The following is a 24303-nucleotide window of genomic DNA, read 5'->3' as shown; positions in this document are numbered from 1 at the left end:
GTAGCTGAATGAAAAGCAGCGTGAGCGTCTTGAAGGAGGAAGATCGCTGTGGTAACCACCAACGTGAGACGTGATGACGTTGGGTAGGAGTCCGTTGGGAAAGTCTAAAACGTCATCATAACAAAGAGTCGCTGGAAGAGGAAAGAACACGCGAAGGGGATGCGTGCAGCAAGGAAAGCGCTGATGAAACGGTAAGAAGGTTTAGAATGGTTTCATTAAGTAGCGCGCAGTTGAAATATCACACGTAGCTGGACGCCGGGAAGGTCACACACGGCTTGAATGTCGCACGCAGCTTGACGCTGAGGAAGTGATACACGGCTTGAATGTCGCGCGTGGTTTAAATGTAGGTAGCGTTTAAGCTGCAGAAAAAAAATAGCAGGGTAAATCCTGCAGCTGTGACGGCTCTCAAAGAGTACGGTAAGCGAAGTGACAGTTTGAAGAGGGTACTCACGTTAGTGTTGATCGACGATAAAAGAAATGTTCTTACTGTCGTAGCGCTGAGTATCTTCAGTTTCACAGCTCAGGACCATCCTCTGTCGCCATTGTAAAGACGAGGCGCAGACAGGAAATTGTAGATGAGGTTTTATTGTAGATAAGAGAGCCGTCCAGCTAGGGGGAGAGAAGACAGCTGCAACTGCCACGACAGGAATCCAGGGGTGGAATGCCTGAGCATGGAAACCTCCCAGGTGACATCACAAGGTTCAGTAGTAGAACCACAACAAGCAGAGGACAATGCAGATCACCACAGTATGTTATTGATATTGCTGGATAACCCTGATGTTTTTTCATCCATACCTCTACGTCACAGTCCTACACTTTCGGGTGCTTTTCTTTTTCTTTTTCTTCTTTTGGTCAGGCCATTCCGTATTTATTTCCTTTAAGATGGCCGCCACACTTTTTTTTCCTGCATAGTCCGTTATCTATTTTTGCTATGCACCCCGGTTATAGCGTCTCCGCCAAGCGGGCGGTGTCTTTTGTGTATGCGAACAATTTGCCAAAAGATGCGGCTCCTCGAATCTGTAATAGGTGAGCCAGTGGACCTGTTTTTAACTAGGCATTATGATTTTCTTTAACTTTGCGTATTTAAATTATTAAGAAGTGCCGTCATTGTTTACCTCTATATCCACGGTGCTCGTCGATTACCCATTCTGACGTTAAGGATTATTTCACCATCATCGGTGAGTTCAGCTGAGCCCTTAGCACATGCGGCACTTGTGCATTTTAATTTTGAGGATTATCACTCTAATTAGTTTTCCTTCCATTCATTTACAGACTTTTGTAGTTTCCTTGCCACGGCGCGTCCACGCGCCCCGGCTATTTCTAAGGCTTCACCACTTTGCCTTCTGGTTAACTGAGCCTGTGCGTTCATTTTTCGGCACTACTGTTGGTAAGAACCTACTCTGCATCCTTTGGGTGTGTTTTCTCTTCCCATGTATCGCGTTATGGTTTTTCCTTTTCTATTTTACAATGGTTCATTCACTCTGATATCTTTGGCCGTGTCGACATCTTTTCGATTAGTTTCCTCTTTACACTCTCGTTTTTGGAGGCACTTGGGTACTGTTACTTTTATATGTGTGGGGGTGAGATCTTTACTCACGTGTCTCTTTTCTTTTCATTTCGACTTGTGATGTCTGGTGTAATACTTTTATTGGTACTTTTGAATTGTGACGTCTAGTGTAATATTGTCATATGTCTTCCATACCTTTTCTTGAGCTTTTAAGTGCATTAATTTTGTCACACCCGCTCATGATTATGTACGCATTGTTGTTTCATAGATTGCCCTGACGAAGGGCACTGTTGATAGCCCGAAATGCATTGGGATTTTTAAAGACATAATCACTGATGCTGATGTAAAGCACACTGTTTGGATTTTGTGAATTGTCACAACAACTTCCAAGAATTAAAAATCACAACGGATCAACACATATGAAGATTGAAGTGTTTCCTTCTTCTTTTTGTTTCTTCAGATAACTTTTGTGTGAAATGCTGTTTAAATTGATTATGTTCATTGAACTTTTGATGTAATATTGGAATTAAGTTTATACACTCTTATGAGTGATACCCTTCAGGCAGTGCACTAGGATTCTTAGACAGGTGTCTGAGAATCTTCCCAGTTTTAGAAAGGTGGCATTTTCTTGTCCCAACCATTTGGTGACTGCAGCATGTATTCTGGGTCACATCAGTTGGTGTAGCTGGCAGTTGGCCTTTGTATATTACTCCAAAACACTAAGATAAATGGTGAATAGGTGTTCGCTGGATGGGCCATCTCTCACTTGATAGGGGAGAACCTGTCAACTACCACACTTGAACATCACAATGGTTCTGCCTTATCATACTCACAAAGGGTTTCACGCTAGTCCTTTGTGCCCCCAGACAAGCTGGGGCCAGGGCATGGAGGCAGCAACCTTTGGGGCTGGAAACCTCCAAAAACTTCTCCTAATTCAAAGCTGGTACCAAGTATAAATAGTGGGCTCTCAGACCCTACTCTTCAATACACCTCTGGACCTGTGGAAGACTCAGAATGACTGATGTGCTGCTTTGTTGAAAGTAGAACTGCTACTTTGTTGCCCTGCTACTCTGCTGCCCTGCTGCCTGAGAGAAAAGTACTGGACCGGCCTCTTGAACCCAGGATCACCAAAGTGACTCAAAGAGCTAGTTGGCTCGCCTCCTGATCAGTGCTTCAGGGACGGAAAAGGCTCACACCAGCTTGAACTCAGCACCTGGACTCTGCCTGCTCACCCCACGGGGTGGTGCCACCCCAGTCCTGGACTCTTGAAAGTGGGCCGAAGATGCTCTGCCAGCCCAGCTGTGGTCTCTTGGATAGAACTGATGCAGCGCAACACATCTCCTTGCAGCTCTGCATTGAAACCACCTCTGAATGATCCGCCTCTGACCCAGGGCCTCATATCGCTGCCTGCAACTCCTCGGAACTAGCACTGTGCAGCGCATCCCCAAGGCAGGGCTTCACATCACAAGCTTTGTGAACAGCATCCTCGACGACAACACAGGACCTCGCATTGCAAGACCCATCGAAGGCTTTATCATAGCCCCCGCTGCATGATACATCTCCAGTACAGGACTACACATCAAAGCCTGCAGCTTTTTCTGAACCACTGATACGTGACACATTGTCAACGCAGGATGTCACAACACTCAGCAACGAGGATTTACGGTGCTTTGTTCAGTGGCCCTAACTTGCTTCCTGTATCCGGTCTACGCTCCATCGCAGTCGGTGTGAATTTGTGACTTTATAGCGGTCTGCTGCGACCAGGTAACCACAGTTGGCACTTTGTGCTTCTAGACACTATGTTTATCTAAATCTTTAAAATTGCATATCTACTGATTACATATTTGCTGTTTTGGTGTCAAATTATTTATTACATTTTACCCTATTTTCCTAAAGTGATGTTTTGTTTTTTCTTGTGTTATACTTCACTTTGATACTGTTGATGTGCTGGATAAATAATTTACACATTGCCCCTAAGTTAAACATGACTGCTTTTGTGCCAAGCTACCAGAGGTTTAAGCACAGGTTAATTTGGGGTTTGCTTGTGTTTCTCCCTGACAAATTGCAGTTGCTGCTTGAGTAGAGTTCCACCCCCCTCAACCTGTAACGCAATTTCCTACAAAAATCAATTACGAAAATGCTAGGAGCAGCTTTGTAAACAATGTGCTGTGTTTTTAGCCAGTTTTGATCTGTGTGAGGTAAAAATGATTGAAAGCTGTAAATCGTGTATCTGATTATGGGCAATGTGTTAAATATGGAAATTCCAGATGTAAGTGGAAAGTGCAGCAGCTACGGAATTGTATAATTCCAGCAGCCCTGACTAATATAACTTGACTTCTCAGAAAACAAAGCGGATATCAAACTGGATTTGCTTTTTTTAAGAAGTTAGAGGAAAAAGAAGACAAGTGGTATGTGTGGTTTGTTTCTGACATTTACTTTCAGAAGCTGTTTTCCAGTAAATGTAAACACCAGTCTACTAAGTAAAAGCATAAAAAATAGTAATACAATGGAGTTTGGGAGTTTCTTGCAACAGGCAGAGTCAACACATGGGCCTATCCCTAAGATAACTCTTTTTTTAACCATTGTGCCATGAAAACATTAAATGCAAAGATGTTTTTTTTCCTAACTGAAGCATTTATTATTTTAAAACAGGTTTGTCATAAAGCAGTATGGAAGTAAATTCATTCAGTAAAATACCCTAACTCAAGTATAACTTTTTTGTTAAGCAATTTTATGACTGGTGTTAGACTTTTTGATTTTACAATATTTTTTATAGATATGTATTTACTTTTAGGGGCTATCACCCAGCCCTTTTAACCCATTGACCTGTTGTTGTGTCATTTGCATTTTTCTTTTACCATCTACAGCATACAGCATGGGGAAATAAGTTAGACCTTTTCAGCCATTGGCTAGGTGCACTCTGAGTGACAGCAATCTGCTGCTTCATGAGGTCAACATCCACACACAAAGTAGGTCCTTTAAGTATCAGGGACCATTGTGGCAATATGTGCTTTTTCAGACCAAAAAACATTTTTGATTTTAGCCAATGCTGTTTTACATTGGTGATAGCCAAGCAATTCCCCAGCAATAAAGTTTCACAGAAAAAAATTCAAAACAAGCACTCACAAAGCCAAAGGGCTGCCAGCCAATGGCATACCTATTGGATTTGTCAGCACTTGTTTTGTAAAGCATTTAAATATCTTACCAGTACGGTTTTGCAGTTTCAAACTACTCTTGCCAATGGCTGACCCCTTACTGTCCCTCTACAAAATTTCTACTTTCTTCAATGATGAGGGCGTCCAACATCAATTGGGTGTTATGTGCTCTGACACAAATACAATAAATAAAAAATATAGGAAACAAAACCACCCAGTTGTTACAATCTTACAACATAAATTTGAATAAAAGTAACACTGATTAATTGGAAAAAATAAAATTCTGAATATATATACATGCAATTTGCTAAATCATAGGTCCTGATCGGAGGGCCCTCTGTCTTTTAGGCTGAAGGATGTGCTTTACTTACTCTATGAGGGAGGCAAACATGCACACAATTTTAGACCCTGTGTACTGTCATCCATAGGGACCAAGGAAGCAGGCAGTGAAGGAGATGAACAGTGGCATGGAGAAGAAGCAGGCCTGGCTCACGAAGAACCAAAGGAGAGCTTTTTATGCTGGTGTGGCTGCTGACAATTTTAGAGATGGCGTGAAAAGCCTACTGCAGGTGAGTGTACTATGGGTAAGAATTAAACACCTTTTGCAGACTCTTCCAAAGATGGTGGTAAGGCTGTCGAAGATTTAAGCCTGGCTTTAATCTTAATATCATCTTTTCATATTGCCTGCCAACGTAACCTTCAGTTTGTTTCGAGGCTTTGTGGTACAGAGGGTGTCAGTCGGATAATTACTGGATAGCTTGTAAAAACAAATATTCAGGGAATGCGTGCTTATAAAAGGACAACACTGTTATCAGTCCTGTTCATTCAATGTGAGAACACAAAGAAGGCCTGGTGTTTCACGCTTGAGGTTCAGCCCTCTGAAACCTACTATAGAAGGACTTGGAGAGCCAGGCACATGGACCGGGGAACACAATGAACCACATCATACAGAGGACGTGGGCTAGCCCCTGTAATAAGGACTCCAGAAATACCATAATGCAGTTGTAAAAATCTTTAAAATCGTTAACAAAAAGTCTTTCATTCCATCTGAATCACGACTTTTTCACTTACCCCTTACTCCTTCGCCAGAAATTGTATAAGATATGAGATGTCTGATCTATATTTTCCATAAAAACCAAAATTCTGATTATCTAATACATGCTAATTGTTTTGTTAGGAAAGATGAGCTCTCGTTTGGCTTTACTGCTGCAAAATAATTTGAAATCCCTTGAAAGTAATGTTCTCAATATAAAGCACTATTAATATTTGTGCTTGTAGGTTATAAGTATCGAGATATTATGTAGAGTGACTTGTGACTTTAGGCAAGAAAGAACAATTACCATTTTTAAAAATAAGTTAATTGACCTTTGTTCCTTGTTCTCCACAGTATCTATGCCTTTTTCTGGCTGCACACTCTTTTGTGCCAGCAGCCCTTATGTAGGCGGGAAGCCTTGTCTTGGTAAAAGATTTAGTTCTGCCTTTGGCGCTGGATCTCTTTTAGGCCTTGTGTTGGAGGCATTCTGTTTTGAAGCTGTAGACCTTATCTTGTTATAGGCCCTGTTGTGGTTGCAGGCATTTTTTGGGATGTGGGCTATGTGTCCGGTTTCAACCCTGCCTTGAGACATTCTCTAGGTAGTAGCTCTTATCGTGGTGTTGGTTCTTGTCTATGTAGACGTCCGTGCTCTGGTGAATCACGAAAAAGTACAGAGCATTCCTACTAACCTAAGCATGTGTGTATATGCATGGGGATTTATGTAGCACAAATTTAGATACAAAGAAGAAGATAACTGTACAAAGGCCGAGTAAAAGGGAGGAGTCCTGAAAAATGGGGAAAGGGATGTAGGCAGGACAGGAGGGATATAGCTTGAGCCAGAAGATCTTTAGTTTCTGCCTGTGAAGATATAGTTATGAAGTTTGCCAGATATGGGATGAGGGTGAATTGGAAATCCTCAAAGCATAGCACAAGAATACTTGTCATCTGCAAGTGTTGCACTGTGCATCAAAGATCTTGATTTGACTAGCCACATATAGTGGAGAATTCAAGTTTAATGCTTTAGGGGGATGCTGCAAACTTTGAAGGAAGTGAAAACTGGTCTAGGGACCGAGAACAGCTCTTATAGATTCAGTGGGATTGGACCTGAACTAGTACTACTTTTCTTAAGTCTGGTTCAGAAATAAAAGTTTTCACTTTGTGCAGTATGATGAGTTGGTGCTGGGTAAACTGAAAATGGAGTTGATATGAAATCATAAGGATTTTGCTCAGCCCACTGGTTTAGGATAAGACTTTCCAACTCCCTTCTCATGAAAAATCATGAAAAGATGCTGGGGCTTGGTAAGTCGTACCCTCCGCAAGCCTGCATCAGACAACCCCAGGCAAGCCCTCACCTGGAACCCATAAGAGAAAAAGAAAAGAGGTAAGCCAAGAAACATCTGGGCCTGGCATTGAGGCCTCAAGGTTGACTGCATGGAGATGGGTTACACCTAGAGTCAGGTTGAAAGTAAAACCCAGGGCAGAGATGACTGGAGAGCCTTGGTTGATGACTTATACCCCAGGAGCAGTAGTAGGCATAAGTAAGTAAGTAGGTACTGGTTTAGGTATTATGCTGTCAAGGCTCATTATTGAAAGCCATTTCGGAACATTGGCCAGGTGGTTGGCACTCATGATCAGCGTGAACTCTGTCTTCATGAGAACATGGTTCACGGATAACTTAAACACTCTGGAATGGATGATGGTGACACAATCTTTAAGAAGGTTAACTTAATTTACAGATGTGTCTTTTAGAGCGTGCTAAGTCAGCCGGGGCTTCAGGGTTCCTTGTATGTTTCAAGGCTACTTAGGAAGGGATGGATGATTGGAGACTCCACTGGTCACAGTGATGATATGAGATTTGCAGGGGTCTTTAGAATGGGCTGGAATCTTTTGTTCAAGTAGAACCTTAGAAGGCGAATGCCATTAAAGCCCATTCTTAGGAATAGGGTTTTAAGGCTGGCTAGCTGATCAATAGTGTCAAAGACTGTAGAAAGACCCAGATTAAATATAAAATATGGGTCACCATTTTTCTGGGGTAAAAAGTGTGACATCACCTACCTGGGTAGTGGCTGTCTCGGGTTTGCATTTGCGGATGAATTCAGTCTGGTAGAGTTGGAGTTGTTCTTGATTTTTTTCATTGCATTGAGCTATATCTATTTGATTACATCTCCCAGAAATGGTAGCTGTGAGATGAGTTAGCAGTTGGCCAGGTTGTCTTGGTACATATTAAGTTTCTTCAGCAAGAGCAAGATTTGTCTGGTCTTGGAGGTGTTGAGGAAAATGCCTTGGGTGGGGAACACATTGTTCAGAAGTTGTTTTAGGACTTTGCCACATATTGACGTTCAATGAATATGTTTGGACTATTTTGTATTAATCCAATGTTGATTTTAGTACCTAAAAGAAGCATCAGATGTGGGAGTGAGTTAGCGAGAAGTGGATATTACAGAGATTGATGGAACCTTTGTGCTATCAAACTGCTTTGTAAATTTGTTGACCTTCACTTTGAAGAAGTTATTGATGGCAATACATTTACTTTTTTATTATTTCATGTGTGAGTTAGTGGTGAAATTCTCAAAATGCTTGAGTGCTTTCAAGTGTTCTCTCATATAGGTAGTGTAGTGATTATCGTTCTGCAAGTCTATACTGCTTAATTAACGTGTTACAGTGTTGCAGGTATCACATACCGGTCTCTGAGGAAGGATGAGAAAAAAAGTTCTAATAGCATCTGACAATAACATATAGATTGGAAAGCCAACAGCCTGACTACTTGAAAATAACAAAGAGAACATTGTGCTGAACTTCGTGCTTCTTGTTTCTATTTGGTGTCTCAAGTTTATGCTTTGAGAAGCTTAATTTAAACACAATTTGAACATTTTGAAATCTGTTCCTATTGCTAAGGACACAGGGGGGTCATGATTTATTTACCAATGGAAAAGTGGACTTGTGTCTATTAACATCATTCTCTAACTCCGCATTGCTCTCCCATACACTCTTTCTTTTGGTCACTTTAATTTTTCAGCACCTGGCCCCTTATGCGAATAGAGTACTTTTTCTCATCAGAGGCATAATAAATGACAGCAACATCTGAAGTACCGACTGAAATAAAGTCACAGACAGAGTGTCAATAGGTCAAATGTACAGACCTGCTCTCTCAGAGAAGCTTGGGCCAAATACCTTGGAAGCATGGACGATGAGGATTGGCAGGATGCATTGCAGAGCCCTAGAGAGATCGCAATCCACTCTCGATTTAGACTAGTGCAGATCCTACACTGTACTTACTATATCCGCACACACCTTTACACATGGGGCAGGATTCAGCCAGCGTTATCTGTTAGGGGATGTCAGCAAGAGGGTACCTTCTTCCATATCCTATGGGAATGCCCGGAGGTCATTCACTTCTGGAAGAGGGTCACTGATACCATCTCTAGGGTGGTGGGGGAGACGGTTCCGATGGAGCCGAGGTGGCTCTTGCTGATGATTAAAGGTGACACTGTTTGGTCTAAGTACATGGAAATATGGTTGGTCCTGGTTGTGGAAATTGCAAAATGCAATATTGCTAGGGGATGGGGGCGCTAACACCCCCACAACTGGAGGAATGGAAGCGGGACCTTGACTGGTGCCAAAGGGCCGAAGAAACTGTGTACAAAAGTAGGGTTTGTGCTAAAAAATGGAAGAGAGTATGGGCACCCTGGCTGGCGGAAATACAGAGAATCTGGGGTGGACATATAGAGGTTGGTGGGATGGGGGGCTACTGATTGTCCTTGTTCCCTCATGATTATTTTACTGCTGATTCCTGTGGTATCTCAAACGATGGACTTTTAGAACTACTTTATATTGTATGGTCTCATGAGCATTGTTAATAAAAAGATGTATTAAAAAAAAATTGCAGACCTGCTGAACAGGACCCGATAACCAATTATCGCCTCATATTTCCTAACACATTACAAACAAAAACATGTGATGGTATTACCTCTGTCCCAGCTAGATTGATTGACAGACAAATGGTAATTACATTCAAGAAAGTTTGGGACAGAAGAAGAGGTGCAATATTATGCGGCAAGCAGAGGTAATAACCAGGGGAATTAGACCTCCAATTATAGATTCTCCTGGTAATTCCCCATTCCTCAGTGGCACCACAGGGCTCCACCTGACAAATACAAACCCCTAGAGTAGTCTCTACCCTTGATATTGGCAACTCTGGGTTTGTAATAATTGCTACTCCCAAACACTGTCCATTCATAATGATAGCCCAAGTAGGTTCTCTATGATAAGGAAATGAGCAAGCATTTACTATTTTCAATTTTTTATGTTTCTACATTGCTAGGTAGTGAGACCTTCCTCCAACAAACACATCTTTTAGTACTTCAAGTCTCAGTCACTCTCTGTTATCCATTCTGCTAGCTCATAAAACCCAGACTTCATAGTTTAGAATGCTTCAAAACTCTACTCACATACAACAGTATCAAGATTTACCTATTTAGCAATGATACCAACCACTACTAGAAAAACTTCTCTACTTCAGACGTGCAATGCCTCTAACACTGCCTGCACATCATCCAGAACTGGATGCCCAGCCTCTACCTAAAGTGGAACCCAACCAGAAAGTAATTCCGGTTATTTGCTAAGAGTAACAAAGAAGGAACAGTGCAAACCTGGCTCAATGGAATGAACGTTGATGGTTTTTAACCCAAACTGTCATGAAATACCAAGTCACTTGGATACACCCAGAACACCAACCTCACTCTCAGGGAACACAAAGTCAAAAACAGAAAAAAACCTGGTACCAGCTACGTTGATGGCTTAACGCAAACTGCCATGAAATACCAAGTCACTTGGATTCACCCAGAACACCGACCTCACTCTCAGGGAACACAAAGTCAAAAACAAGAAAAAATGCCTAGTACCAGCTCTGTTTTCTGAATAAAGTGAACCTATTTCTTCCAGTGAACAACTTCAGAATGGCTGTTCAATCCCTTGTACTCATAGCCTCCCAGACTTCACACTGGCACCAATTAAAGGCATGCTATCCCATTGAAGGTTTGACAAAATATGATCACATCCCCCCACTTTGGTGGGACTCCATTGCCTCCCCGTGCCCACCTGCACCATCTTCAAAACCAGCTGCATCATTTGTAAATCAGTTACTACCAGAACCTTTGCTTATCTTGCAGTTCAGGCCACCATTTCTGATGGTTCTGCGGGGGCGAGATTGTAGATCTCTATCTTATCACTCTAGATCTAAACCCCGTTCTGGTCGTCTGAACCTTTATTGCCTGTCGTTGAGGAAAGAAAGTGCATCCAATACCAGGTTAGTTAATCAATAATGGGCTCGACTCTGAAAAACCACAAACTACTTCTAGCTTTTACAGGTTTATTAAAGAGTCAAAGTTAACTGCAAGTACAGACATCTCAAAATGAGATTCAAAAGGTATACGGGCACCACTACATACATGTGCTCTCTGAAAGCCCTCAGGCGGGCAAAGAATACTACAAGGACTAGTTCTAAAATCAAAAGGGCTGCAAGCATAGACACATATTGTGATCTCTCCGTCATTTACAGCAGGAGGGAAAGGTTTCAGGTTAGGCTGTCCCTACCCTGCTCTGGATGGTATCCCTACTTAACAGAATCCCAACCTATCAAAAAGGTGTCAGCTGTGAATGACTTCCTAGGAAGATCACCCACTCTTAGTCTCCAAGTGAAAACCTATGATCTCCAGTCATGACCCCTCTCTGCCTACCCATCCGCTCTCTAAAGGGTCCTCAGGCATCTGCTCTAACTCCACCCCGGGGTGCTGACCCTAATACAAATCACAATAACATTTGAGACGCCCCTCGTGAGACGCCCCTCACGTGGTGACGATTCTGGCTTTTTCCATGTTGCTCTTCCTCTGGGCCTCGTGCGTTAGCGTTGACCTTGCTTCTCAGACTCTTCTCCGGCCCGCCGATACCCCCTAAAACATTCCTGAACCCTCCTCCATGTCTGCACCAGTCTCTTGAACAAAGTTCTATTCATCCAATTATTAATTGGATCCCCCTCACATTTGCAGACAGACATCCGTAGCTGAATCTCCATTCCCATAGACTTCTAACAGAAGCTTGCAACATTTTTCCTGACACAGTTCGGCCTGTACCAGTACGTGCAAATCAAAAATCCTTTCATCATTTCAGGCCTACAACCCTTTCGCAAGTTAACTAAAATAGCATGTTAGCGTCTTTCTCTGGCATAATAAGAAAACACATCTATGGAATATAACTCTAATGAATAAACAAATCGGTGTAACATTAGTGCAATCCATGTCTATGCAAAGCAATTTACGTTTCTAAACCCCTCTGACCTAGCCATAAGGCCCGTTCCCTTCTATGCCTTACAGCATGACATTTTTCCATTAGCAGCTACATGACATGGATCCTGATTAATCACGTCTAATAAGGTTATACATTTTCACACATTTCTGCATTAGTTCCACTTCTATATAAAATCTCTAGATTTAACTACACATTTCGGAGTATAGGTGAATATATTTTCAGCACTCATAGCATTTATCTTATGAATTGTGCATACTACTTGAAACTCTGGTGCACTCATACATTTTATTCAGTTTGTGCTCTCTCAGTTCCCCCCTTTGATGACCTCTAGGGGTCATCACCAACATTTAAACTGAACTAATTGCTAATGCCCCTCGTTTCTGTGTTTCTAGAGCCCTCAGACTCCGATACTGATTGTCTTGTATTGCAGCCAATCTCTGTAACTGCTCTCTCCTGGATCTCTCCAATCTCCTCGATCTATACCATTGGTATGACCTTACCAATCCCCACAACATGATCACACAGATCACTATTATGATGATAGGTTTCAGTACATACCATACAAAGCTCTTCCCTAGGTTGGCGAACCAACCTCCAACTTCCCCCATTCCATGACCCACTTTTTCCCAAACATTTACTTTAGTTAGGTCTTCGATCTCCTTGTGAATATTAGTTATATTCATAATGACCTTCTCAAGAGGTTTTGAATTGTCTGGAATGTAAGTGCAACATTCCTGGACCTTCAAAGCCTTACAGACTCCGCCTTCTTTTGCTAGCAGGACGTCTAACGCAAGACGGTTCTGAAGCACCATGGCCCTTATCGATTGCATCTCTCCTTCCACCAGCATTAAGGATCTAGCAGTGCTGGCAGACAACCTGTCTACGACTGTTGCCAGTCGCCTGATTTTGACATCATTGAGGATGTATATATATATATATGTATATATAGGCATTTATATAGCGCACTACTTACCCGTAGGGTCCCAAGGCGCTTCGACCGCTGCGAAACCCTTCCTGGCTTCCCTGAGAGATGGTCCCTTAATGGGTATCTCCAGGGTGAGACCAGGAATCCCCGGCGGTCTGGTGGGGCCGTTAGTGAAGATGAGGCAAGCTAATGCCCAGAGTTGCCGAGTGTGATCGCTGATGAGAGTGGGCACCGAGGCGAGAGAATTATCGAGTCCGCTGACCCTGGTCCAGAAACCTGCCGCGCCGGGAATCGAACCCTGGTCCCGGGCCGTCCTCTGCTCTCGGGTCTGCCGCCTCTAACCAGTGAGCCACACTACTAGGATCAGTCCTAAGATAGGAAATGCAGCTCCAAATACATCTCCAACTAATTCTGCATCTCCTAGATCTCTTCTCCCTCTTGTCGAGGCTTTGCCCTCGATGATCTCTAAGTCCTGGGCATGGTATATTTTGGGAAAGACAATTGCCAAGTAACATGATCCATACCAGTTGTCAGGTAGTCTCACGTAGGCATTTCTTCCACACACAAAATATACATTTGGAATCACTTGCATTCCTTTCAAGAAATCCTTTGTGTAATATTTTAATCTGAAAGCATGTTCACAACTGACTTCCCCCACGAATACATTTTCGTAGTACGTTTTGCTTCTGTGAAGACATAACTTCCCTCTCTGCGTTTTATCCAAAGCTATTGGACCACTACTACCCTTCCTCTTGTGTGCCTTCTCTTCCTCGGTCCAATCTGTTTTCCATTGTCCTGATTTTTTCAAAATCTTTTGCCTTCTGTATCGATCATCCACCTGCCCTATAAACTTCTTCTCGACTTCTGACACTTTGCATGTCAGGTTATTTCTGCGGGCATGTGAAGTATCTAAGGTATCCCAAGGAATGAAGAACTTTGCCAATCTGTCTTCACTCTTCCAGTAGTCCCACTTGTTCATTTGCTTGTAATTTGGGACTTCTGGTAACACTGAGTCATAATTAGAGAAATAGTATTCAAAACTATCTCTCCCATAAAATATGCTAAGCAATAAGCTACACGTAATGCCATAAGTCAGCGGGAGGTGATGATATCTAATGCCTTCGTCTACAGACGCAGGCAGTTGCATGCAGACGTAGCAATCCTTGACCTCCATGGCATCCACGTATTCATACAAAAGTTTGGCATAAGCATTTGAGCTAAAGTCGCCTTGGGACTCATCCATATGTAACCTACGAGCTTCTGCTGCTAATAACGCTTTCTCCTGTAGGCTTTCTCCTTTCTTACCAGCAACAGTGGGTCTTGGTGTCACTACAGACTTCTCGTCTGATACCCTTGCCTCTCTCTCATGTCCCACTACATATGATACAGTAACTACCAAAGCTATTAGAAGTATCACTCCTACTATTAGTGTGCCTATTATACATTTGGCTCTACGATTCGGGCTGCCGGCCTCCATTTCTTCAGACAGTATGATTCTTTCCCTCTTATTTCAACCCAAAGTTCGTTTCTTCTTTGTTCCTTTACAGTCTCTCTTGATCAACCAGTCTTTAGAATCACACAATTGGAAGCTGGCAATCTCCTTTTGCAAAAGTCTTTTGAAGCTTTAACACAGACAACCCTAGCCCTTCTCCGTCAACTGATAGGAAGGTCCCTAAGATTTTCTGCTTCCTAGGCGCTAGGTAATCTTCTTTTTCTTGCTTATTTTACAAAGTCTTTAAGCATCTACGATGAGGCTTGGGCTTGCGGCTTGAATAGCATAGTTCAATATTTCCAGACGAAGAATGTGCTCTTCATGGCTTGTTATCTTTGTTCCAAAGTCGGGGAATTGCAATTCGGTGAAAAACATGTGCTTTAACTTGCTTAAGCGGGGAGGGTTGGGGAGTGTGAACGTTAGTGACCCTTCTGCTTCGACTCCGGGCACTAACAGCTGTACTTCTACTGTGATGATGGGTTCAGAGCTGGTCACCAGCACCGCTCGTATCCTCCCTGTCGCTCGTTCCCCAGACATTTGTCGCCAGATATGTCCACTCAGGGGTGGCGTACCTTCTGCTAGGCACACGTGCTCTTCTTGACCTTCTTAGATCTGGTGCTTCAGAGCCCTGAGCACCTTCTTCCGGGTCCGAGTCTTCAGATATTGGAGCAAGGGTTCTCTCTGGAGTTGACCTCAGGCTTGAACTCCTCCTTTGCGGCCAGCTGGCCTCTCCACGCCTTACCCTTCTGCTCCTTGTCCTTCTGCTTTGCTCTCGCTCTCTTTCAGACTGGTCGGTGTCTGATTCGTGCTCCCAGCTACTTTCTCCTTCTGTAGCGTCGTCCGTTTCGCTGTTGTACTGACCGTCCTCAGCCTGGTCAGACACGTTCCCAGCTTCTTCTGGCACCTCTACAGCTTGGCTGGCCCCCTCTATGGCTTCTCGGTCCTCAGCTGGACTTCCATCCGAGAGAAGAGCTGTTTCTTCCAGAGGTGCTGGAACCCTCCGCGTATGAGACGCGTGGATCCAGTTGGGCAGGCCTCCCACCTTCACGGCAGTGTTCGTGATCAGGATGATCTGGTAGGGCCCACGCCAACGAACATCTAGGCAGCTTCTTCTTACGTGCTTTTTCACAAGCACCCAGTCCCCAGGGCACAGGGCACAGGTCATGGCACGGGTCCTGGCACGACGGAACCTCGGCAGCCTGCACCTGAAGGGACACAGAATGAATGGCGTCAGACAGCCCCTTACAATAGTCCAGGATCATATCATCTGTGATGTTTAACAGTGCAGCAGTTGGTACTGATGGCAGTCTCATTGCCCTCCCCATTAACACCTCATGCGGTGACAGTCCCGTTCTTCTGTCTGGGGTACTACGGATACTCATAAGGACCAATGGCAGAGCATCAGGCCAACTCAGGGACGTTGATGAACACATTTTGGCAATTCGATTTTTGATGGTGCTGTTTATCTGCTCCACAATTCCCGAAGCTTCTGGTCGGTAACTACAATGCAATTTCTGATCTATGTTCAGAGCCGCACAAATCATCTTCACAAGCTCACTGTTGAAATGGGTTCCCCTATCTGATTCCAAAGAGGCCGGTACCCCGAATCGTGGTATGAGTTCCCTAAGCAATAACTTGGCTACTGTGAGGGTGTCACACCTGCGTGTAGGGTATGCCTCGACCCATCTGGAAAATATGCAAACAACCACCAGGACATAACGAAGGCGGTTGCACCTTGGCATTTCAATAAAGTCCAATTGCATCCTATTGAACGGACCTCCAGACCTCCCTATGTGACTCAATGCAACTGGTGTTCTCTTTCCTACGTTCAACTGCTGACCGGTCACACAACGCTGGCACACTGCTTCTGCTGCTACTCTAAACTTAGGATTGTACCAGGTTTGCCTGAACACCCTCAGCATAGCATCTCTCCCCAGATGTACTGGCCCGTGTATCTGTCTGGCCATTGGGTTCACCATCTCATTGGGCAACACTGCTCTTCCATCTGCTGAAACCCAGAAATGCGCCTCACCTATTACACATCCTGCAGTTTCCCACGTTTGCTTTTCAAAATCTGGTGCATTTTCTTGCATACATTTCAACTCGTCCCAAGTGTCTACAGTTTCCAATATCATGGCTAATTCAGTTCTTACATTTATTCCGCCCACTTCCACCTCTGTGAAAGAGTACCCTTGTTCTGCACAATACCTGGCGACTTCGTCGGCATATCTATTGCCTTGTGACACGAAGTCCATATTCCTGGTGTGGGCGGTACATTTTACAACTGCAATACCTGCTGGACATTGCAAAGCTTCTAACAGCAAACGTACGAACTCTCCATTATGAATGGGTGAACCTGAAGAAGTCATGTAACCTCGTTGAGACCATAATTGCCCGTAATCATGAACTACCCCGTAACCATATTGGCTGTCGGTGTATATGGTGACTCGAATTTGGTTGCTTGCCAGGCAGGCACGCGTCAATGCAATAATTTCAGCTACCTGAGCGGAGTGTACTCCTTCCAGGCATCCGGCTTCCACAACTCCAGTAATTGTACAAACAGCATAAGCTGCTCTCAACTGCCCAACTTCGTCTCTTACACATGAGCCATCGACAAAGAATACTTCATCGGGGTCAGTCAGTGGCTCATCCACGATGTCGGGTCTCGGTTTGGTGCATAGTTCAGTCACATCAAGGCAATCATGGTCTGTACATACATCATCATCAATGTCACTTGGGAGTGGCATCAAGGTGGCAGGGTTCAAAACAGAGCATCTCTTGAGGGTCACGTTCTCTGCTGCAAGAATAACTTGCTCATAGCGCGTGAGCCTGCTATTGGTCAGATGCTGTGTTTTGGTCCTGGTCATTAACAGTTCAACCGAATGGGGCACATACACCTCTAACGGGTGCCCGATAACGATGTTTTCGCAACGCTCGATACTGACACCTGTTGCAGCAACGGATTTGAGACATCCGGGCAACGCTGCGGCTACTGGGTCTAAAGTAGCCGAGAAATAGGCAACTGGTCTACGGGCATTCCCATGGATTTGGACCAACACAGACAAGGCACAACCCTCTCTTTCACAACAGTAAAGCAAGAATATTTTATCGTAATCTGGCATTCCCAGAGCAGGAGCACGACACAGGTCCTCTCTCAGCTGTAGGAACGCCATCAAACAGTCCTTGTCCCATGGTACCGGATCACTCACCTCCTTGTGCGTCAGTTTTTGCAAGGGTTTTGCCTTCAGTGAAAAGTTCGCTATCCACTGTCGGCAATACCCCACCATCCCTAGGAACATCCTGACCTCTCTTTGTGTTTTGGGCGCATTCATCTTCATGATCGCCTCTATCCTGTCAGGGGACACCTTCCGTTTCCCCTTCTCTATTCTGTGCCCCAAGTACTGCACTTCCGTCAGGCAGTACTGCAATTTTCCCGGGGACACCTTGTGCCCATTTGCGGCCAAATGATTTAGCAAAGCAATGGAGTCCTCCCTGCAAGCCTCTTCAGTTTCTGACGCCACAAGTAGGTCGTCTATGTACTGGACCAGAACTGACTTCTGGGGCAGCACTAGACTTTCAAGATTTTTCTTCAACAGCTGATTAAAGATCGATGGGCTCTCTGTATACCCCTGGGGGATACGACACCATGTTAATACGCGATCTTCCAGCTTAAAAGCGAAAAGGAAATGGCTATCCTCGTCCAATGGGATCGAAAAGAAAGCCTGGCAAAGATCTATCACAGTGAACCATTCGGCTTGGAACGGTATCTGAAACAATATCACTGATGGATTCGGTACCACTGGACAACATGAGACGACTATGTTGTTAATTTTTCGAAGGTCTTGCACTATCCTGAATTTCCCATTTGGTTTCTGCAAACCCATAATCGGGGAGTTACATGGACTACCCACGATTTCTTTCAGTATTCCCTGCTTAATCATGGACTCTATCACGGGTTTTATACCTGCAATCGTTTCTGGAGTCAATTTATATTGGGGTGTTCTCGGAAACTCAGCATGCGGTTTCACTACGATTTTCACTGGGTCTACTCCCTTGACCAGTCCAATCTCTTCCCCAGTGAAATCCCACACTTCTGGTGCCACGGTCTCCCTTAGATCCCATGGGAGCTCATCCACTGTCAAAGTGGGATACAGCTCCACACATATTCTCGAGTTTGCAACTTTGAAGTCAGCATCATCATCATTGGTCAATACCTCCACTCCTTGCGGTGTGCAGTATATTGTACAATTTAATTTACACAAAAGGTCTCTTCCTAACAGACATACAGGACTAGAATCGCAAACCACAAACTGATGCTCATCGCTGTACTTCCCTATTTTCACCTGTACTGGTTCTGTTAATGGGCTTGTTATTCTCCTGTTTGCGACCCCCACCACTTGGATTGTCTCTCCAGACATGGGCAGGCCTGGAACTGCGGCTGATCTTATCGTGGATCGGGTGGCTCCTGTGTCTACTAAGAATGTCGTGGGGCACCCTGCCACTTCGGCCTCAACGTAGGGTCCCCTTTGGTCCACATCTAAGGCTGCCCCAAGGGTACAGTCTTCTCTCTCTACTCTCTGTCCTGTTAAGGGATCAACGTAATAGCACTCCTCTCCTCCTACGAAAAGAGGCATTTGTCTATAGGTCTTTCCAGTTGTCCCTATTCTGGGTGGTTGAGGGAACTGGGCTCGCGGAGCTGGGGTCCCCCCTTTGACCACCTTTCCTTGGTACGGCGTTACCCCTCTTCCTGGAGGGCTTTGAACCTCTTCCTCCTCTACTTCTTGTTCTCCAATTTCAACGTTGTAGGGGCACTCGCGTTTCCAATGCCCCACCTCATTACACTGGTGGCATCGGGTCGTCTTTTTCAGTGCAGCTATATCTACCCTCGGTCTAAAGGTGGAGTTCTCCTCATTGCCCTTGTTCTGACTATACTGTTTTTTACCCCCAGTCCCTGTTCCCTGTTGCTGTTGCTGTTGTCCACCCTTACCAGCTGACTGCATCTGCACCACCATCAGTTTTTCTTTTAGCTTCTTTGCCTTTGAGTCTATCTCATCACAGCAGTACCTAGCATATCTCAGAATTTCATCCAAAGGTTTATTTTGCCAACAAATCAAGTGTTGCTGAATCATTAAACTAATATCCGGTCTCAAACCCAAGACAAACTTAGACACAAACTGTCCTATGTCTTTCGGGTCCATTACATCCAACCCGCTATATTGTTTAAACGCCTTCAGCAATCTCTCATAATATTCATGAACTGTCTCTTTGGGTTCCTGCCTAGTTCGATCTATTTTGACCCAATCTATGTCCTGCATTGGCACCTTGTCTTTCAGCCAGGTCATCACTCTCTCGTATTTTACCATTACTGTCTCGGACGGTCCATTAGTCCGTGCATCTCTCTCTGGCTCTGATGTGGGCCACTCAGCACTAACCTTACATGCTGTCCACAAGTCTCCTGGTACTACAATGTCAAACAGCGTGTTTAGGTCTATCCATAGTACTTTGGAGATCTTTACGAACCTCTCCACCTGCTTGTACCACTCAACCGGATTTTCCCTCAACTTAGGGAAGGAGTTGGTAAAGGCTGCTAAGTCCCCCCTACTCCATGGCACATGCACATAGTTCCCGTTTGCAACCTCACGCAAAGGGTATGCCTCTATTCTCTGTAGTCCTCCCTCTGGGGTCATCCCAAGCATGCTTCTCCTAACGGTCCCTTTCTTGGACCACCTTTCTTCCCATTTATCCAGTGCTCTCCATGTCCTTATTCCCGTTATCAGTTCCCTTATGTGTGTTTTCAATCCTATTGTTCTTCTCTCATCTAGGTCCTGGTCTGAATAATGTAGCCTATGGTTACCCTGCAATGCCTTGGTCCTTGACAGGTCTACCATATATTTGCCTGCTAGTTCAACTAATTTCTCATGTGCTGCTCTCGCCTTTCGTGTCATGTCCTTTGCCATGAACAGTATTTCATCCTGCTCGTACATCTCCATTCTTTCTAGAGGCAAGGTACCATCTACTATGTCATCCAGGTCTGATTTTAGGCTGGCGACATCAAGTCTCTTGGCTTTTATCTCGGCTCGCAGTACATCTTTCTTAGGGGGTTCACTGATCTCTCTACCATCCCAACTCCGAGTCCTACGCTTGGGCTCAGGAGAGTTAAGGAGAGTCCTCCCTTGCTCCCATCTTTCTAAGTCCCATGCTCGGCCATCCTGCCTTGGAAGGTGATGAAACACGGGCCTGTTTCCCCCAACCCCAGTCTGTCCATTCTCTCTGGCCTCCCTCGCTCCATGACCGGATTCTCTGCCGTTCTCCACTCTATCGCTATTCTCCCTTTGCCTAGTGTCACTCAGTATCTGGTAAGACCCTTCTCTGCTCCCCATCTCCCCCGGACTGCGTTCCGGTCCGTAGTCACAGGGGTTATGGCGAGGCCTCTCGCAACTCTTGTTCTGCCCACTATTGCCAGACGCATAGTGGGTGCACTTAAAACTGTTCCTGTACTCCTGCGTTCTCCTGTCCCCTTCGCTGTGAATTCTACGAGACACCCCCCCACACTCAGGGCTCCTGTTTTCCAGATCTGGTCTACCTCCACTCCTGGTATGACGAGTGTCTCCGCTTCCGTCCTGACCCTTCCCGTCCCACTCCGGACTGCTTTCCTCAGCCCCGCAGTGAGTCCGGTTCCTGCTATCCTGGCTTTCCCTCCCAGCTTCCGCTGCTATGATGCTCTTGTGAGCCTCTACTGCCTCATCCCATTTCTTCATGTACTCGCTTAGCTCCTGGAAGGATTTCCGTCCTGATCCCCTCAGATCCATCGGCCATCTAGGGCCCCCCGGATCTCCTGTTGGATCTACTGCTGTATGTACTGGAGTGCTCCACTCCTTCGGTCTTGGCAACTGACTTGGGGAATTGATTGTATCGTTCCTCCTTGCCATCTCTGCTCTCTCCCTGTCCGTTCGTACCTGTTCCTCCCCTCTTGCTCTCTCTGGGTCATAAATCGATATTATAGGACCTATAGTAACAGGTACTTGCAAGGCATCTGGCAGTGCGTAGGAAGTGGCACACTCCGTTTCTGGCACCCTTTGTACCACAAACCTTCCGACTACCTTCTGCACCGGACTAGGTTGAGACAACTCTTTACTTGCCGTGGGATCCCAATCTGTAGTGGGAAGCGGTCCATACTCCCCTTTGCTAGGCCCCCCTTCCCTGCATGGCTCGACATTTCCTGTCTCTTTATTGTACGGGGGTGGCCTATCTGTTAGTAACCTATTTATCAGGCTGTCTTCTGTCTCGCTCTCATCATCTTCCTCGAATGGGCTCTTGTTTCCGGTCACCTCTAATACTGGGTACAGTTTGTTTACTTCAATGTTATGCACTCTCCATCTTTTAGCATCCGCATCCCATTTGGCATCCTGCACTGCTCTTACCGATCGTTTCACCCTTTCTTGTCGTCTATTCAGGTTCCTCTCAAATCGCTGCCCTAATCCATGCATTGAGAGCTTCAAACTGGGTCGGTCTAGGCATAGGTCTCATTGAGGTCATGACTGCTTTTAATCGGTGTAGCACCTCTAATCTGAACGTCCCGTACTTTGGAAACGTCAGTTCCTCATTTCCTTCTGTAATCTTACTCCACTCTGAAATCCACATTATAGTGTGTAACCCAACATTTGCCCCCATATAATACGCCGGCGTACCCTCCGGCGGGGCTTCTTCCCCATCATAAGATCCCCGCCTCTCTCTTTTAAACGCCGCTCTTAACCATTTAAAACATTTCATGATTAAACATACAATTTCCAGCCTCACTATTCTGTTTACTTCCTGATGACAATCCACCAATCCTAGCGCGGCTTTGCTAGCTGGCCTATCACAGCGCGGTCTTGCTCCGGCCGGCCAATCCCAGCGCGGCGCTTTCTGACGTCACTCGTCTCCGCTTCGCAGCAGCACCCCTCCTTTCTCAGCTCGTCTCCCGGTCATGCATGCGTCCCATTCATACACCGAAAAATGACTACTTCCGACCAAGCCGTCACTTCTCTTGACTGTACGTCCACAGTCTATCTGTAATTGTCACCACAACTGACGAAACGTCCTCCGTCTCTCTGATAGGTTGCTTACACACAGTAACTTCCGACCAGCGTCCGTTACTCACGCACTCACTCTTACGTTCCCCCTATCTCGGTCCTGCGGGCGATCCATGGTACCTCATGACCCCCTTCACACTGGTTGACAATTACTCTGGATGTCCGATACACCCGAACCACTTAAGCTCTCCTTGAACTTAAGATTTGCATCGGTTGCGCGCGCTCACAACCTGTTCCACAGTCACTCTACAGGCATTCAACTCCGCCAGACATTACAACATTGATACAACACAAAAACACCGCAATCTAACACGCATGACCCTTTATACTCACTCTCGACCGATACTGCTGCTTTTCTGTCTCACGTCATCCGGACCTTCTTCGGCGGGCGGTTCTTCCGGTCATCGATCTCTAGGGGCCTTGGGGTAATCTAACCTGGCCTAGATCACCTTCCTCAAGAAGGCAACCATCCTCTATAGCTACCAACTGCGGGGGCGAGATTGTAGATCTCTATCTTATCACTCTAGATCTAAACCCCGTTCTGGTCGTCTGAACCTTTATTGCCTGTCGTTGAGGAAAGAAAGTGCATCCAATACCAGGTTAGTTAATCAATAATGGGCTCGACTCTGAAAAACCACAAACTACTTCTAGCTTTTAAAGGTTTATTAAAGAGTCAAAGTTAACTGCAAGTACAGACATCTCAAAATGAGATTCAAAAGGTACACGGGCACCACTACATACATGTGCTCTCTGAAAGCCCTCAGGCGGGCAAAGAATACTACAAGGACTAGTTCTAAAATCAAAAGGGCTGCAAGCATAGACACATATTGTGATCTCTCCGTCATTTACAGCAGGAGGGAAAGGTTTCAGGTTAGGCTGTCCCTACCCTGCTCTGGATGGTATCCCTACTTAACAGAATCCCAACCTATCAAAAAGGTGTCAGCTGTGAATGACTTCCTAGGAAGATCACCCACTCTTAGTCTCCAAGTGAAAACCTATGATCTCCAGTCATGACCCCTCTCTGCCTACCCATCCGCTCTCTAAAGGGTCCTCAGGCATCTGCTCTAACTCCACCCCGGGGTGCTGACCCTAATACAAATCACAATAACATTTGAGACGCCCCTCGTGAGACGCCCCTCACGTGGTGACGATTCTGGCTTTTTCCATGTTGCTCTTCCTCTGGGCCTCGTGCGTTAGCGTTGACCTTGCTTCTCAGACTCTTCTCCGGCCCGCCGATACCCCCTAAAACATTCCTGAACCCTCCTCCATGTCTGCACCAGTCTCTTGAACAAAGTTCTATTCATCCAATTATTAATTGGATCCCCCTCACATTTGCAGACAGACATCCGTAGCTGAATCTCCATTCCCATAGACTTCTAACAGAAGCTTGCAACATTTTTCCTGACACAGTTCGGCCTGTACAAGTACGTGCAAATCAAAAAGCCTTTCATCATTTCAGGCCTACAACCCTTTCGCAAGTTAACTAAAATAGCATGTTAGCGTCTTTCTCTGGCATAATAAGAAAACACATCTATGGAATATAACTCTAATGAATAAACAAATCGGTGTAACATTAGTGCAATCCATGTCTATGCAAAGCAATTTACGTTTCTAAACCCCTCTGACCTAGCCATAAGGCCCGTTCCCTTCTATGCCTTACAGCATGACATTTTTCCATTAGCAGCTACATGACATGGATCCTGATTAATCACGTCTAATAAGGTTATACATTTTCACACATTTCTGCATTAGTTCCACTTCTATATAAAATCTCTAGATTTAACTACACATTTCGGAGTATAGGTGAATATATTTT

General features: G+C 45.0%; 1 protein-coding gene across 1 annotated transcript in view; it reads left to right on the top strand.

Annotated features, from left to right (window-relative positions):
- SLC12A1 (solute carrier family 12 member 1) overlaps positions 1-24303 on the top strand; it is a 436328-nt gene that overhangs the window by 256927 nt on the left and 155098 nt on the right. The window contains exon 19 of the mRNA XM_086958279.1: positions 5091-5231. Coding sequence (XP_086814405.1) covers positions 5091-5231 — 141 coding nt within the window. The remainder of the gene's footprint in view (positions 1-5090; positions 5232-24303) is intronic.

Source organism: Lissotriton vulgaris, chromosome 2_1 (genome assembly GCF_964263255.1).
Source record: "Lissotriton vulgaris chromosome 2_1, aLisVul1.2, whole genome shotgun sequence".
Lineage (NCBI taxonomy): Eukaryota > Metazoa > Chordata > Amphibia > Caudata > Salamandridae > Lissotriton > Lissotriton vulgaris.
The sequence above is the reverse complement of the archived record's forward strand: the minus strand, read 5'-3'. Positions and strand labels throughout refer to the sequence as shown.